Here is a 17,146-nt window from a genome sequence, read left to right as displayed (position 1 = left end):
GAACAATTATAAAGGGTTGTTTAAAGAGCTACAGCTCAAGAACACATTTCAGTGCAGCAAAGAACTTAAATTAACATGAAACCTATACATGAGCATGTACATAACTTAAATGAAAACAAACATTTCTAGTAGTTGATCAAATGTATACAGATTCTCTGCAAGTACACAAGTGGTAGATTTAATTCCAAGCCCTTAGAAGCAACTCTTATAACATAGATCTGTGACTTCTACTACACAGCATGTGAGTGAGAACCTCGCTTGGTGAGTCATAAATACAATTTATTAATCAATCAGTAACATATTACAAATATTACATTTGAACGCAAAACTTCATGTGAGGAGGGGAGAAGAGGTATATCTGCAGTGTCTCAGCTCATGTAGGTCAACACAACTGACTGAATGGGCTCTCGGCACACCGGACACAACTTGTTCCGGTTCTTTAATTTCTTGGCGCAAGTGTAGCAAGCCATAAGGTGTCCAGTTCTTCCGTGGACGATGCAGCCGTTCTTGGGGCGACTTTGACAGATGACGCAGGGCTCAAGGCAAGTTGCAGGCAGGCAGGCCTCTAGGCTGTTGTAGCGCTCCAGCTCTGGGGTCTCTTCCTGACTGCTGCCACCAAAGGAGGTTGAGGGCTGCGATGATGAGGTCTGAGAGTCAGTCAGCGAGCCGGTGACCGTGGAGGAGAGAAGCTCGTCTTTAGATGCGACAGGAGTTTGCGAGCACTTGCCGTCGGGTACGTCCACTCCTTCATCTGTTTCTTGAAGAGGGCTTGAGGGTTTGGAAGGAAGCAGTTTGGCATGTGAGGCTGAGCTGGTAGTTGTGGTGATGCTGGGGTCTTCTGTGCTGGGTTGAGTGTTAGTGGAGGTGTTTTCCATGTTGGAGTGGGTTTCTGGAAGCCAACCGGGTCGGACTTTCCAACAGCTTTTGCAATGGCGAGGAAGAGGAGGGTTGAGCTCGTAACATACGGCACACTTCCAGTAGTCCTGAGTGAACACGTTTTTATTTTAGATTATTAAATCAATAATCATATTAAAGAAATAAAAGATCCTGTTTAAATCCGTGAGTCAGAAAAGAATGGCAATGGTCATGAAAAATTTTATTTGGTGCAATAAAAACAGGACTAGAATTAAAAGGACTTTCAAGGAAAAGATAATTTTATAAAACTTAAAAATATGGTCCCATTAAAAGTCAGCTTAATACACATTCCTGGTTGTATCAAGCACAATTAATTCAAAGTTCAATATTAAAAAAAAGTTGTCAATCTTTCAACAAAATGTATTAACTTGCGGCATCTCTGAATCAGCTGCCCTTTTTGGCAGACTCACTAAAGTTTTTTTTTTTCTTTCACCCCCAACCTTTTCACAATCTAATCCTGGTAGATAAGCGTAAAACCCACTTTTGTCCCACTTAGAAAAACATCACGATATGATAGTAAAATGCTACATACTGCCTCAGTTATCTCAGTATCCTCATCAAACGAATCTTCATCCTCAGCAAAGATTGTGACTTCATACACCTGAGTAAGCAAATACAGAATTGCAGTGAGTTGAGGATCGTCAAACAGGTTAGATTAGTTAGGTCACTGGTTAATCTCTCTCTCAGAAGAACACGAGTTTGAGTTGAGACCTCGTTCTCTCCTGGCAATGAATCCTCATCATGCTCACTGTAGGCGTCAGAGTTTATGGACTCCACCTCAAACTCCACACTAAAGTTATCAGATTCAGACTCAGAGTCTTCGCTCTCTTCACTGCCCTCGCTGTGAGAGATACCTACATCCTGTAAAACAAACCGGATGCTTAGAAAAGGCCAAATAACAGTGCAGAAGAAGTTACAGTTGCTGGTAAACCAAAAGAGAGTGAATGAGCATTTAAAGGTGCTACTCACAGAGTTGCTTTGTGCTTCCGAAGACTCACTATTCCCCCTCTCCCGGTGCAGGCCACCGATCACACACCAAGACAAGCTGTCATCAAATGTCAGAGAGAAGCTATCGGACTTGTGCCTCTTCCTGCATTCTCCGGGATCGTCTTCGGCTGGAGTACTCTCTATTGAAAGCACAAAAAAAACTTTGACACAAGAACATGCCCTCACACATGTCCATCCAAGGGTTTGGACATGCAACTGCTCTGTAACTGAACCACGCTGCATTTCCAATCTGTTTCCTTTACGTTATGTTAAAACACAACCTTAAGTGTATAATGCATTAGTTTTTAATTTGCTGATGTTTGTTACATGCACTCAACTTTGGACACTTATGAGGCAAGCAGGGGCAATGCTCAGAGCAATAACCCTGTTTTAAATGGTGCATCTGGTGCTGTTTGCTCAACAAACTGTCTTTGTGTGCGTAGCTAAGGTTTAAAAATGGGCCATTGAAGCAGCACTCATCTGAGCACATTCTGCACAACCTCCAGATCTCAGTGTCCTTTTGAGGTGTACAGTGGCAGAGAGAGCAATCAATTATGGTACCATTTGTTTACTCGCATACAGTCTTCTATCAGGACTCGAAGAATAGTACAAAATGATCCATCATAAAAATAAAAAAAATACAAGGCAGGAAAAATAAACAGTCCTTGAAAAAGGGAGTCGCCTCAACCTTTTACAAAACTCCTGGCAAAAAATAAACTAGCCTGAAATCATGAAACCTACAATTAAACCTAACTTGATCCAAACCAACAGACGGTACACTTGTTAAAATGGGTTTACTTTTCTGTTAGACCAGACAGCAAACTAAATTTTTTTGTTTGTTTTAAATTAACACATTAGTTCAACTGTAAATGAACCTGTCTGAGCTAAAGGCAGCTGGCTAGAGAGAGGGAAAATCTCAAGAAAAATGGAAATGCCTTTCCTGTTAAAAACAGGAACTACGTCAACACTGGAACAAACAACTCTATCTGAAATCCTATCTAGCCCAACTGATCAAGCATGTGCTTTCACACACACTCAACAGGACACAGCTGGTGTGTATTTTGGTGTGCTGTGCGCTCTTACCAGGATCACTGCTTCTCCTCCTCCTGCGCTGCTGTTGTGAGGTAGATGAGCGAGAGTCTGAATCCGTATCCTAGAACAGACGGTGAAGTTTCAGTCATGCTTCAAGCACAGACACAGCACTACCAGGGAAACTCTGTGGAATGGGTCAATACAGTGTGGTTCTAAGTGTCTGAGCATAAAAGAACATTTACCCCGGGCCCTCGGTCTGGTTCACTTTGACTCCTGGGTTCAGAGAAGGTAGACTGAATATCTGTAAAAGGAAACAAAGACAGTTTTAACACAAACAACAGATGAAAACAAAGAAAAAAAATAAATAACAATCATAGTACCTGTATTTTTCACAGTCACAAGGTTTCTGTTGATCAGTGCAAAGAGTGCTCTAAATAATTAAATAAATACAAAGAAATAAAATTACACACAAAACTTTCGTGTTCATATAGCAAATTTCACTATAAAAATAATAATAATTAAGAGAAACATGTAGGCTTTACAGGCTTTTTTATTTTTTTATCTACACTTGCCCCCTATTTGTATCCAAAGGTATCCAAAACCTTCTGCAGGCGCTTCATATCTTAAACCGGTGACAACAGACCCTTTCAGAGTCAGTAGGTCAAAAGCTGCCATCTGTTGCTTTAAAACCCCACCCTGATATTCCCAGAGGTCACTGGTACTACAGCTGCTCTAGAGAAGTTAGAGCGTCAATACACACCGGGGCTCTTTGACGGAGAAACTTTTCACCCCGAGAACTGCACCAAGAGCATCCTCTCCGCAGTGCACAATGTGTTGCTGCTGCTTGTCATATAACTCCTTGCTCATGATATACTTCCCCAAATAAAACAAGACCTAAAAACACAGAAAGACAAGTTGTTTAGAGATCGATAGGGAAACCATTTCCTGAAACAGATTGCTGAAAGAAAACATGGTAAAGATGTGGTTATTTTAAGATCATTATTTTGTGTATTTGTTGTAACAGAAAAATTTTGACTTGCTATAATGTAAAAAATAAAAACGTAAAAATTATTTTTCAAATACTGTACATCGTTCTCTCTCACACACACACGCGCGCGCGCATGCATGCAAAACTCTGCATTTGAACATTCAATAGCAAATACTTAAACTAATAACAAAACATGCTTACAGTAGCTTTAGAAGTACCAGATTTTCACAGCAAAGTCAGAATTACAGAATTCTCCCTGACATGGCTGCTTCAACACTAACTGTGGTTACCGAAAGCACGCCTTCTTTCTTTGCGTGAACATTTGGGTGGCATTACACACATATTTCCACAGTGACATAGACATGTGGGGGCGTGTTTGAAAGAGCTGTCTAAGGGGGGTGTGGCAGAGTCTTAACTCTGATAAAGAATATCTCTTTGGATTTGGGATTTGAGACTTTGCAAATTTACAGATCTTCTTCATGCACCAAGAGCTTTTAACACTCCAAAGAGAAAGGAAAAATTGAAACCGCATCATATGACCCCTTTAAATAGTCAATACAGATGAGTAATACATTCCTGTTAGTCAGATAACCACAACTTCCAGCCATAAAAAAAAAAATGACTCATAACATCACAAAGTTGACAACAGATGAAAATAGTTCAAGTAACATCAAATATCAAGAGTAAAAGGGAATATAAATTATCTATTTTGTTGCACACTACAAATTAAAAGTTATAAATTCGATTTTGTAACTGTTGAATAATGGCACTAGCCCATGCAAATGCTGCTGGCATGAAGTCAGTGCAATTTACACATGGTTGCTAAGGTGTTCTGAGTTGTTTCCTACTGGCCTAATTTATAAGAATAAAACCCACTCTAAATGATTACCATATTTCCATATTCTATCCATCCTCCAATCAAACATCCTTACAGAAGTAAAAAGCTCCAACTGGTATTGGACCACAAACTCATTTAAAAAACTAACAAATAGGTGTCACTGCTTAAGTGCTTATATGAAAAATTATACATACAACGTATAACAGGGTTCAGTATTACTAAAAACTGACATAAATCCACTTTGATATCCAACCATAAAGCATGAAGTGAATACTACCATTCAAAAGTACAGAAACCGTTCAGATTTTCAAATATTTGTAAAATGTTCTTCAAATTAAATCTTGAAATATCTATAAATATTTTTTTGTTTACATTAATAAGAATAAATGTTTCTTAAGCACCGAATCAGCACATAAGAATGACTTCTAAAGGTTTATGTAACACTAAAGACTGTAGTAATGATGCTGAAAATTCATTAAAATATATATATATTTTTTTTTCTTTAAATTGACATTTCAAAATATTGCTCTTTTTACTGTATTTCTGATCAAATAAATGCAGCTTTGGTTAGCATAGGATATCTTCCCAGCCCAAACTTTTTAAATGTTAGTGTATATCAAATAAAATGGACTGTAACTGCTGTCAGAAAACACATCTCCTCACCTCTTTCATGGTGAAGACATCTTTATCTGCACCTGCATCCTCTAACAGGCTTTTCAGCTGAACTTTTGGTCTTACCTAAAGTTACAATAAATAAAACTCAGTAATTTCAAGGTGTAAAAGACGCACTTAAATACACAAACACACACCTTGAAGGCTACATTACCAGTTTTTCGTTGTCAACCTTGCTGATCTGCGAACTGCTTAAACAACTTTCTGTTGCCATATTGGTAGATAATCTGTAAACAAAAAAACAAAGACAAAGTTAGACTACATACAACAATTTAGAGGCAATTCAGTACAAATACAAACTTCAGAACAAACATAACCTGTGCAAACAGAGGTAACTTGGCTATTCTAACAAAGAATCTTCTATATATACTCTGCTTCCTGTACATAAAGTGCTTGAGCTCTGGCTTAGTGATGAGTGGGAGCTTGCTGAGAGCCGGTCCATGGTTTAAATAGACGCAAAGAGGCATGTCAGGGCTAGAATCCACATCACTACTCATCATCCCCTGGGCGGGTTCGGACATGACATGTCAAAGCTTGACTAGCTTTAGACGCCTAGTGGTGGGAGACGATCTTTGCTGAGTTGTCTGGTTCTCTGTGTTCATGCCCGGACATGTCCCGTTTTACTACACACGCCCTTTCCTGGCAAGCACTTGGATTTGAAGCGTATCAGCCCAGTAAAAGGTGAAATAACGGAGTGTTTGGACCAAAGCGATCCTGGTGGATTATTAGCTCCTCCGTTAAATAAATTCAGGCAGAAATGTCTAAATGCTATTCATTACAAGTGCTACGGATGCATGGATATCGGGTAAAGCTCCAAATGTCTCTGGACCACGACAGTGGTCTGTACACACGCAAAACACAACAACAATCTCAAGTTTGTTGTCTTCGGGATTTTTAACTAACGCTACCATCTGTATGCATGCAAATCTCTCCATTCAAATTAGCGGCACGTAATTAATGTAAAACCTTAACATCATGGAACATCAAAGACTTGCCCCCCAGAGGTAACATGAAAACAGATCATCGTGTAAATATTGTTCGTTTTATGAGATGTAACGTTACGTGTGATGAAAAGCTTGACGTCTTGCGTGCTCTTGACACGTCAGGTTTCAGTATGACAGATCATAACTATTAGGTGCGTTCCAAATCGCGTACGTTTGCACTATTCTAAGACGTTTTGTATAAATAGTGCGAGTAGTGCGTTCACACTGAAAATTCCAAAATTAAAAGAGTTCTTTAAATACTGCCATGATGCACTTAAATAATTGGAAAAAAATATAAGTAAGTGTGTAATGTTGGACACTTCAACATTCACTTAATTGTCGCAACTTTAATTAGGTACAAAAGGGGGAGGGTCTATACAACTCCGATTATTAATAACAAAATAACCTGATGTAATGCATACGATACATGGTTGATTACAATGTGCATACGTGCATAATGTATGAGTGAAGTTATAAAGTATAAACGTCGTATAAGCCGTGGTTGTCTGTTTACGTAACGTTATTACGAACACATTTCTTAATTTCTTTACAAGTAGAATAGTAACGGAGTAATGTTCTAGCAGTAACGTTAGTTTTAAAGACACAATTTAAACGATTAACGTACTGCCTGATGTGGAGCAATTCGCATTTGAACGACAAGACTATGCAAATTTATATTAACAACGCCACAAACGCCCGCACTCCCGGTGTCTATTTCTCGCTGTGGACTATCAGGAAACCCCGAGGCTGGATTAGGCCGCGCTTAACGCAAGGCTGAGGAAACTTATTTTAGGCGACTAAACGGACATCGAAGCCTCATACGGCGTTGAAATATTTCACTGCAACGTATACCACAATGCTATTCAGATATTTACAGCTTAATATGTGTCGTAAATAGACGAGAAAGTACGAAAAAGGTTAAACTGAAAGTGTTAGTATCCTACCTGCTAGTGACAGTTGAGCGTCTCGAACTCCCTCTACTGGCGCCTGTTTGAATTTGAAATGTTCTAGCACGTGAGCGATGAGCGCGCGGCGTCTATGCGTATTGAGTAAACATCACATAATACACTCACGTGAGGGCGAGTTGGACATTATTTACATTAGGCCTATCTACATTTGCTATTTTACGTTTTTTTTTTTTTTTTATGCGATTAAAGGAGTCTGACCGTGTGAAGTTAATTTCATATTTAACTCGTCATTTGTATGCGGTTGTATGTTGTACAAACTTGCTGGTTCTTTATTTCAATATTAATCCACACTGGACACGTTTTAGTTGTCAGCCTTAATTCCGCATTTATCAGGTTATATGTATGAAATTAATGAAAAATTAATATGACCACAAAGTCGAAGCAGTAGGCCTACTAAAATTATTGTTATTATTATTATTAATTATTTAGCATTTAATATGGTTCGCTTAAGCCTCTTGGGTTGAATTTAGTGCATTGTTTAATTGTATGAGATTGATCGAAAACATTATTATCACTTGATAGTAAATTACTGTTTAACATTTGTAGTTATAATCATGATAATATTCACTGCATCACCTCTCACTGGTTAATGAATTCCCCCTTTGATTAAGGAGCTACATTTTCATTATATTTTTATTTTGCTAACTAAAATAACTTATCAGTTTTGATGAGTAATAATGATCCGTTCTTTCTCTTATAAGAGGATTCTGCGAGTCCCCTGTTTGGTGAGGATGCTGGGAATTCATCAGCTGTGTGTGAAATCCACGTCAAAACATATTCATTTGTAAAATGAGTCTGTTGTCATGACATAACTAAACAGAAACTTGCAAATTAGGGGAGGTCCTGTTTGCTGAGTGAAATCAGGGCATTATTAAGGGGATATGGACTGTGCCGTGAAAACAAGTCTTGTACAGTCCCTGTGACAGGATCTGTATTTAAGGCCCATGCAGGGACAGTGAGTCAGAGTTCATTTTAGTACAACATGTTCCTTTAAGCTCAACATGTTTGGGCTTGTACATCTGTAATAATGAGGAAATTCCATGGACCACTGAAGTCATCAGAAAAGCCATTAATTTAATTAATGGAAGTAAGGATAAATGCAGATCCTAAAGATTAAAGTTCAAGACTGTGCACTCTCAAAATGACTATTCATCTATCTACTTATTCAATATGCAACCACACATGGATGTTTTGGGGAAAAATTAGAAAGAAATTACCATCTACACACTGAGGTGCTTGTTCCTGGTATTAACCAGGAGTTTCCATGTTTTTTGGGCAGTTGTTGGATTCTTTCCTTCTTACATGTTTTTAATACTTCATACTTTTATCTAGCAAGAATGCTTTACATTTATCAAAAGAAACAAAGATTTATAATGTCTTGATAGACATTCATCATTTATAATTATAATTTGAATTTCTAAATCAAATAAATGCTGTTCTGCCCGACCTTCTCAAATATTATTATTATCATTATTTTTTACAAAACTATTAAGCAGCACAACACTAATAATAATAGACATGTTTCTTGAGCAGCAAATCTGCATTTCTGAAGGATTTCTGAAGACTGGAGTAATGGATGCTGAAAATTCAATTTTTAAATATCATGTTCCATAGAAGAAAATGACATTTGTTGGGTGAACTGCCACTTTAAGCAGCATCTTTTGCAGTTTTTATGTTGAAAATCCTAATATTCTAATATGCAAACACACAAAAAAAGTTATAGATCTAGAGTTTAGACTGCAGACAGGACTTTGGCTGTGACTAATGTTTCAGATGTGCATTGCAAAAGAGAAAAACAAGTTGAAAAGCCCTCATCATGAACTGAACAAATAATTGACATTCCATTCACAGATACTCAAGTCTTTTTTGCTAAGTAGACACTGACCCTTGTCCTAAAAAGTCACAATTTAGACTCGACTAGATAAGATAACATTCCATTCTTGAAAAATGTGACAAAAGAAAACAGTTGTGGTACTTTTTCTAAAATGTTTTATTGTTGTACAGACCATTTGAAAAATACATTATAAAAGAACACTTACAAAATAAAAAAAGGAAACGCTTCAGCAATTTCAGAGTTGCTCTCTCAAGTAGCATGTTTTTTTTTTTTTTTTTTTTTTTGCAATTTTATCTGCAAATATTGAATACTCTACTTGAAATAAAAATGTAACTCTTAAAAAGATTGAAATGCTATTAAAAGTTCTCAGCCTCTATGGCTTAAACCTACATCCTTCCAGTCTATGTTTGGTTAGTCTTCACACTCCTGTGCAGGAGCCATCATCACTAGCTATTCCTGAACGAATCAGGCACTGAACACTGACTTTCTTGTTGATTGGCCCATCAGCAGGGCTATGGCCTCTGTGCAAGCTTGCTTTTGCCCTCCTCCTGTTCTGCCAGTTTGAAATGGGTGTATGCCAGGATGCCAGTGAGGGTGCAGAGGATGCCCAGACCTTGATTTAAGGACAAGGAGTCCTGGAAGAGGACATAACCGCCCAGTAATGTGATGCAGAACTTGAAGTGTCCAAACATGTTGTAGCTGTGAGGAGAAATGTTAAGGGACGTTCCTCGAGTCTTATAACATGCACTTGAGAAACAGGCTTTGAGGACATGAGTTTCATATACAAGTCAGAAATGAGCTTCAAAATGATTCTCTCTCAAAGTTAATATTCTTTTGACTATTTTACTGTTAGGATTTTTATGTTTTGTAGTTAGGCTTGTGAATGTGATATTTAAGAGAAATCTTAACACACACAATTTGTTAATAAAATAACAGATAGTTTTAAAGTGCCCCTATTATGGGTTATGAAAGGTCCATATTTTGGTTTTGGGAGTCCCCAAAAGCAGGTTGACATGCATGCATGTACTTTCATTGTCTTATAATATGCATTTATTTTTACCTTATTGCTCAACGACTCCCAAATGATTCACTCAACGATTAATTTTTCCAAACCCCTCTTTTGTGTGACGCTAATCTGCGGTGATAGGTCCGATTGGATCATGCCTGTAATGCCTGATAAAGCAGCTTTTGTTTTTTTCATTCACTTAGAGCAATGTTTCACATTGCATGAAAGGTAATTTTCAAAAATCCATAATATCAGAGATGTATAGTAACGAAGTAGAACTACTTCACTACTGTACTTAAGTACTAAAAGGCGGTATCTGTACTTTACTAGAGTATTATTTTATTCTCCTACTTCCACTTTTACTTCGGTACATATTTTCGCTGAGTTTAATACTTTTACTCCGATATTTTTTTATGTGCTGCATCGTTACTCGTTACAATTATAATAATGTTATGAATCATTCCATTACAAACCACTGCCAGAACTGTAGATGGCAGGTTTGATGAAGCTGGCACATCATTGAGCGAATCAAGCGAGACGGCGCGTGCTGACTGAACTGCTGTGAAGAGAGAGATGAACACCGAGCCGAGCCAGATAATGACTCGTTCACGAGTCAAGAACCGGTTGCATCGGTTTTCGGATGACCAGTAACGTTAGTTCTTTCTGACAGTTCGATTCAATAAACCAGTTGAAGAAAACAGTTCACCGATTCTTTTGCGCTCGATGCAATGGCGTCATTGGCGTTGACTGCACATGGGCTCATAACATTAACACAGAATCAGTTCAGAATCAATCACCAAAAGAATCAGTTCAGTTCCAGACGCTCTGTGTGTCGGTTTGCTTCACGCTAAATCACACATGCGCAGTATCATCAGCCGATCGGTTCACGAATTGGACGCGTCTGACAGAAACGGTTCTTGACTCGTGAACGAGTCATTATCTGGCTCTGCTCGGTGTTCATCTTCAGTTCTCTCTTCACATCAATTCAGTCAGTGTACTGTTTGAGTCAATGAATTACTCCGGGATATTGGTTTGTTTTAACTCAGAGGGAGTGTCAGACACATTAAACAAGTTAACAGCTTAATTCATCTGTGGATTAATGCGTATTGGAGACGCGAACTGTTTAAAACGATTCAGTTCGATTTGGTGGACTGTTTCAAAAAGATCCAGTTACATCTAATGATTCGTTCGCGAACCAGATATCACAAACTGCTTTGTTTTTAAATGTCTTACAACAGACACGGAAGGGAAGACAATGCTGAATAAAGTCGTAGTTTTTGCTATTTTTTGACCAAAATGTATTTTCGTTGCTTCAAAAAATTCTAAATGACCCTCTGATGTCTTACTGGTTTGAAACAACATGAGGGTAATAATGACATCATTTTGCAAATTGGGTAACTAACCCTACTAACCGTTTTTTGTTTACAGTCAAAGGAATTGTGATTGTCCTTTAGGTTAATCATTTGAAATAGTAAAAACAATATGTTCAAACTTTTGACTACTTTCTTTAATAACTACATAACACAATAGGCTACTTCTACTTTTACTTTCAGTACTTGAGTAGTAAATTTTAAAATAGACTACTTGCAATACTTAAGTACAAAAAATGTTGAATACTTTAGTACTTCTACTTAAGTGTGGTGCTTAAAGAGCACTTCTACTTCTACTCAAGTCACTTTTTTGATAGAGCACTTGTACTTTTACTCAAGTATGGGTCTCTAGTACTTTATACATCTCTGCATAATATTGATCTAAGGGTCTTGTTAGTATGCAGCAAAAGTTAATAAATCCGTTTAAAAAAGTATAATATGTTAACAAAATAACATTTGCTAGTTTTAATATAGATTTCTGTATATATCAGTCTTGTGAATGTGAAAAAAGTGAATAAATCTCTTTATAAAAGTTTTAATATTGATGAAGGGATATATGAGTCTTGTAAAAAAAGTTAATTAATCTGTTAATAAAATAAGTTAGTTTAGTAGAGTTTGAGATTGATTTAACTGTAACTCAGTTCCTTTTATATTAATAAATGAATATTCTACATTAATGTCATAACAAACTGCACAACCCAGCACTTTTTTAAAAGCATCTGAATTTGTTCAAACGTGATACGGCCTATTCTTCATACAGTATAAATGGTATTTTACTAATTAAATGATATAGTTGCCAGTATACTTTAGAAAGAGAGCTAACAAAACATAAGCATATTTCCATGTCCTGATAGAAAACGCTTGGTTGAGAAATAATAAGTGGTCCAAAAGTGCAGTTTCAAACAGATGTTGGTACATTTGCTCCCTCTACTGCGTACTTTGAGAAAATGCACTCGCACTAAATGGATGTATTCAAAACCATGAAATGTTTTCAGTATAGCTCGTGGCTAAAAGATGTGCCTTGATTGAATTACAGCTTTCCCTTTCATTATGAAACAAGTGTGTAACTATATGTTACTATTTGCCAAGCTTTGCCAAGTCTCTGTTAAACAAACATTTGCTTGCATTATAGACCTAATCTGACACTTAACAAACAATAAAGTCACGTTTAAAGATGCTTGTCTAAAGGGTGAGAATAGATAAAAAGAAATAGCCATAGCTGAATGACAGAGATTTCAGAGAATTAGCAGAAAGGATACGTAACAGGAGACGTGTTCCCAATGATCCAGTAAATGGACAAATTGACCAGAAAGGCAATGACACCAGACAGCAGAACCATGAACTTGAGGAAGCAGAAAAAATATAAAGAATCAACCATTCAAAAATACAATTCATCTCAATACTAAAAACCAAACCCTATAGAAATACATTATGCTTTTTTATTTAATAAATAAACATTCACATAGTAATATTTAGAGCAATGAACTGATCTTTTATCCAATGGGGGTGGGGATATAAGCGTATTCTTTTCTTTTTTTTTTACCCAGGAAATTTTGGCAACAACACAAGGCGCTCTCTGTGACTGTGTTTGTATATGTAAGAAATTCCTCTGGATACGTGCAGAAGGAGTGTGTGAGCCATTGAAAGAACAGTCCCTCTCTCACTCGCTCTCTTACCAGGGCCTGAAATGACCAGGGGCCAAAGATCCCACCCTCTCCGGTAAAGGGTTCGAAGAATGGCACCAGGACCAAGAGAAACGCTGAAGACATGGGTGCTTGATAATACAGCAACTGCATAGAGTTCACCTGAAGTTCATGCTGTTTGGCACCGACCCACTAGAATAGGAGAAATTAATGATTCAATCACCATTCAGAAGCAGTGTGGATATCTGAATAATTAATGAGGGAAATCATTTATGGTCAGAAATTTATTAAAGTATTTTTTTTTAATTATTTCTATATATAAATAAAGGAATATGACTTTTTCAGAAATGATACAGATAATGCTTACCACTTGATACAGCGAGGTTACAAAGACCCCAAGTGTGGCAAAGATCATCCCAAGAAGGTTGAACTTCACGTCATAGTACGAGTTCAGTATGACCCCTAAAGTGATCGGCACCTTTTTATTAAAAAAAAATATATAATTTAAAGGAATAAATAATATGAGGTGGTGTAAAAATCACATGTTTTGACCCATTACCTTGCATAAACAAATCTGCTTTTATCAGCATTTACCCAGAACATAGTTCAAACTGATGCATAGCATGTGCATGCTATAGAAATGACGGTTAAAAACATCTTACAGTTATAATAACACGCATTAACAATCACCACGCATTAATACATTGTGCAATACAGTATTATATAGTAGACTTCTTATACTTGTGGAATGCACTGTATACAGTATACAGTACTGCATACAGTGCATTCCACAAGTATAAGAAGTCTACTATATATTTAAATAAATTATGTTTATTGCACACACACATACATGTGAATTTTAAACTTTGATCTGTTTATTTCCCGATTCTGAAAGACAGCTTTTAACTGCAGTCGGAGATTCCATTGCATTTGAACTACTGTTAAGGAATATTTTAGAAGGATTTCTTAGTATTCCAGTGAAATAATTGAAGCCCACTTACTAGAGTCAGTTTAATCTTTGTGGAAAATGTCTTTCTGTAGTATAAGGTCTGGATGACTATGATCACGGGTGTTGTCATGGTCTTGGCCAGCTGATATGTTCCTATAGTGTTGCTCTGGAGAGACAGATTGGTGAAAACAACAAACCCACAGAAACTCAAGGCCAGCAGGATGATTTTAGAAGGTCTGAGACTCTTGGGGGAGAATATATCCATCTTCTGGCAAATGAACAGCCCCAGCCATGTCACTACGAAATGTATGAGAGTCAGGGTCATGTTGGGAAAGCCATGGTGCACATAGATCCATTTGTTGATGAACACTATACAGATCGAAGACAGTAGGTTGACCAGCAGTCCTGCAATTATCCGGCTGTTTCCAAACAAGTCAGAGAGTCGCGTCGCCATAGCTGAGCTCATTCAGACGTACTTTTAGTCTTCTGCTAGAGGCAAATACTTCTAGAGAAACCGTTTCAGGTGTCTGCTTTGGTACTGCATCAGCAGAGAGACATAAATCTCTTTCTGTGGATGAGTGTGTAAAAGCAGTTCAGAGCGGCTTTCATTATAAGATTGTCCCTCATAGAAAGCCGTATTCTCTCAAATCGCTGCTGCTCTGCCTGCCACTGACTGAACACATGGGCGTGACGTACTCAAACGCGACGCGACGCTTGCAAATGAGGGACGAGTCTGAAAGGTAACGGGCAACCGTGCAACTCTCGCGAGATGCCCATGGGCTGAAACACTATAGCGACAATACGCATGCGCGAGAATTCGTCTGTGGAAATTTATCAGCAGTGACCATAGACAGTAAAGGCAGTGACCCGTCTATGTCAGTGACACGAACGACGCCACATCACTGCTCGCTATCTAGCGGACAAAATTACAAGATTACTGAGATTCAAATATTGAATTGTACTTATTTTGGTCTTTATTGTTTCTTTTTGTTATAAAATCACTGCTAATATGTCACCATATCATCGAGATCATTGTCAAATTCATTTTTATTGGCCCAAAGCCCTGTGTACATTGCATATTGTGTATAATGTATCACTGTCTAGAGTTATGGTCATCAATGCAATGTTTGTATTGTTGCTATGTTGTACTGCACGTTCTTTGTAATTACGATTTTCCACATGTAAAGTCATGCAATTATGAAATAACACAAAATGGAGAATGAGAACCAGGCTTAAGTTTACCCAAAACACAATGTTAAACAAATCAGAAGTATATTTTAGCATCAGAATTTGTCTCGATTCCAGCTCTCCTAAAAAGTAATTAAGTTTTAGATGCCAGGATTCTGTTACGCTTTTGAGTCAAGATTCTTTAATTGGTCCAATGTTATTTAATCCTTGTAAACGATAAAAACCATCTGCACAGATGAACTACTATGTGTAGTTTATTTATGTATAGATATAGATACTGACATTACAAGAGAAAACATTTTCTGTGCAAATAAAGTCTTCTGTGAACAAATATGAAAATACTTGAGTAAAAATCATGAGGTGACAAAAATTCTTAAGTTTAAAAAAAAAATGCTTTAGAGCAATAGAAATACATGTCTTCTGTGCAAATGAAATGTCTTAAAATGCATAAATAAATGTTCACGAAATTGCTCTAGTAGAGAGTTTCTCAAGCAGGGGGTGGATTCTTAATTATATTTAGATATACAGCTCTGAAAAAAAAGACACCTTTCCAATTTTTTCTTAAATCAGCATCTCTACATGTAGCCTATGGCAGCTATTCCATGACACACCTCATTATGCAGTACTGATTATGTGATCAGGAAAAATATAAAACCACTGCTGTGGTCATCATTATCCTCCTGCAATACAACCAGCTGGAAGGCAAAAAAAGTGCCTCAAAAGTAGTTTAAATCAAACAATAGCTATTGACCATGCTAAAAGAGTTAATAAGAAAGGTTTTGAGTGAGAAAAAGAAGGGTTAAATGCTGGATTTACTGGCACAGGGATACATCCGGTTGCTTCTATCCTTAAAATTTCAAAGACCGTGGTTCATAAGAACAAGTTCAAGCTGCAGACATGGGAACAGCAGAGCTGCAGACTGGCAGAGGGAAAATACGACTCTCCACTGACCGGGATGAGCCAACAAATAAAGCTGAGCTTCTTGAATTTTTGCACCAGGAGTGGCATAAAGTCACCCAACAGTAATGTGAAAGACTGGTGGAGAGCATGCCAAGACTCATTAAAGCTGTGATTAAAAAGCAGGGTTATTCCATCAAATATCATAGTTAAAATATTAGTATTATATCATTTAAAAATGCATATACACTTGTTTTCTTATGATTATTTGAGATCTGAAAACACTGCACCTTTTTTATGATTTTGAGCAGTTGTCATTTTCTGCAAATAAATGCTCTAAATGATGATGTTTATTTTGAATTTGGGAGAAATGTTGTCAGTAGTTTATAGACTAAAACAAAAATGTTATTTTTACTCAAATGCACGCCTTTAAATCTGAAAACCAGAGAAACTGATAATGTTGCAGTGGTCTCTTAATTATTTTTCTTAATATTTTACCAATTAAAATGCATAAATCTTAAACACAAATAATTCCAATAAAATTTAACATACAATAAGTCTGCTGTACCAAAAGACAAACTTCTCTGAAATAAGCATAAATTAGAAATTAGCCTGAAAATGCCAAATTAATTCCAGCGTCTCGCCAGAAGATGGCGCCCACAGCTAAAACATCAATGCATTTGCTTTCCAAATTGCTGGTCCAGCGTGGGTATATCATAGATACATATTTATTTTTAATAAATAGTTTAATTGAGGTCTATACATGCTAGTTTCTATGACAGAGTGATGATTAGCAAGCACAAACTATGCAAAAGCAATGACCGACTGACCTTCATTTTGGACACCCAATGTCACCAATAGAAGGCAGCACAGTTC

General features: G+C 37.2%; 2 protein-coding genes across 5 annotated transcripts; both read right to left on the bottom strand.

Moving 5' to 3' along the window:
• Nucleotides 1-258: 258 nt before the first annotated feature.
• Nucleotides 259-7,440, bottom strand: LOC113048224 (E3 ubiquitin-protein ligase Mdm2-like). 4 transcript variants are annotated; one of them, XM_026209876.1, is made up of 11 exons: nucleotides 7,360-7,440; nucleotides 5,587-5,659; nucleotides 5,424-5,498; nucleotides 3,695-3,828; nucleotides 3,315-3,364; nucleotides 3,177-3,235; nucleotides 2,986-3,055; nucleotides 1,885-2,042; nucleotides 1,627-1,776; nucleotides 1,448-1,516; nucleotides 259-983 (listed from the first exon to the last, which is right to left on the bottom strand). In XM_026209876.1, the coding sequence occupies exons 2-11, from the start codon at nucleotides 5,644-5,646 to the stop codon at nucleotides 369-371; spliced, it is 1,440 nt and encodes a 479-aa protein (XP_026065661.1). In that variant the 5' UTR covers nucleotides 5,647-5,659; nucleotides 7,360-7,440; the 3' UTR covers nucleotides 259-368. The 4 variants fall into 4 exon arrangements, with proteins under 4 accessions (XP_026065661.1, XP_026065662.1, XP_026065660.1 ...); XM_026209877.1 differs by having other exon boundaries at nucleotides 5,570-5,659; nucleotides 7,360-7,385; XM_026209875.1 differs by lacking the exon at nucleotides 7,360-7,440 and adding an exon at nucleotides 5,750-7,322.
• Nucleotides 7,441-9,352: 1,912 nt separating this feature from the next.
• Nucleotides 9,353-14,890, bottom strand: LOC113048223 (solute carrier family 35 member E3-like). Its single transcript, XM_026209874.1, has 5 exons — nucleotides 14,238-14,890; nucleotides 13,604-13,714; nucleotides 13,270-13,428; nucleotides 12,853-12,935; nucleotides 9,353-9,916 (listed from the first exon to the last, which is right to left on the bottom strand). Exons 1-5 carry the CDS (start codon nucleotides 14,649-14,651, stop codon nucleotides 9,730-9,732), a joined length of 954 nt encoding a protein of 317 aa, XP_026065659.1. The 5' UTR covers nucleotides 14,652-14,890; the 3' UTR covers nucleotides 9,353-9,729.
• Between the last annotated feature and the right edge of the window lie 2,256 nt (nucleotides 14,891-17,146).

Source organism: Carassius auratus, chromosome 29, assembly GCF_003368295.1.
Source record: "Carassius auratus strain Wakin chromosome 29, ASM336829v1, whole genome shotgun sequence".
Classification (NCBI taxonomy): Eukaryota; Metazoa; Chordata; class Actinopteri; order Cypriniformes; family Cyprinidae; genus Carassius; species Carassius auratus.
The sequence above is the reverse complement of the archived record's forward strand: the minus strand, read 5'-3'. Positions and strand labels throughout refer to the sequence as shown.

What these genes read in the sequence shown, in the direction of transcription:
- LOC113048223 (XM_026209874.1), bottom strand. Translation starts at nt 14,651, where the DNA reads ATGAGCTCAGCTATGGCGACGCGACTCTCTGACTTGTTTGGAAACAGC. An exon ending in TAACCTCGCTGTATCAAGTG is followed by an intron (nt 13,429 to 13,603) that starts GTAAGCATTATC and finishes CTCCTATTCTAG; the next exon opens with TGGGTCGGTGCCAAACAGCA. An exon ending in GGGAACACGTCTCCTGTTAC is followed by an intron (nt 9,917 to 12,852) that starts GTATCCTTTCTG and finishes TTCTCCTCACAG; the next exon opens with CTACAACATGTTTGGACACT.
- LOC113048224 (XM_026209876.1), bottom strand. Translation starts at nt 5,646, where the DNA reads ATGGCAACAGAAAGTTGTTTAAGCAGTTCGCAGATCAGCAAGGTTGAC. An exon ending in ATGTCTTCACCATGAAAGAG is followed by an intron (nt 3,829 to 5,423) that starts GTGAGGAGATGT and finishes CTGTGTTTTTAG; the next exon opens with GTCTTGTTTTATTTGGGGAA. An exon ending in ATACTGAGATAACTGAGGCA is followed by an intron (nt 984 to 1,447) that starts GTATGTAGCATT and finishes GTGTTCACTCAG; the next exon opens with GACTACTGGAAGTGTGCCGT.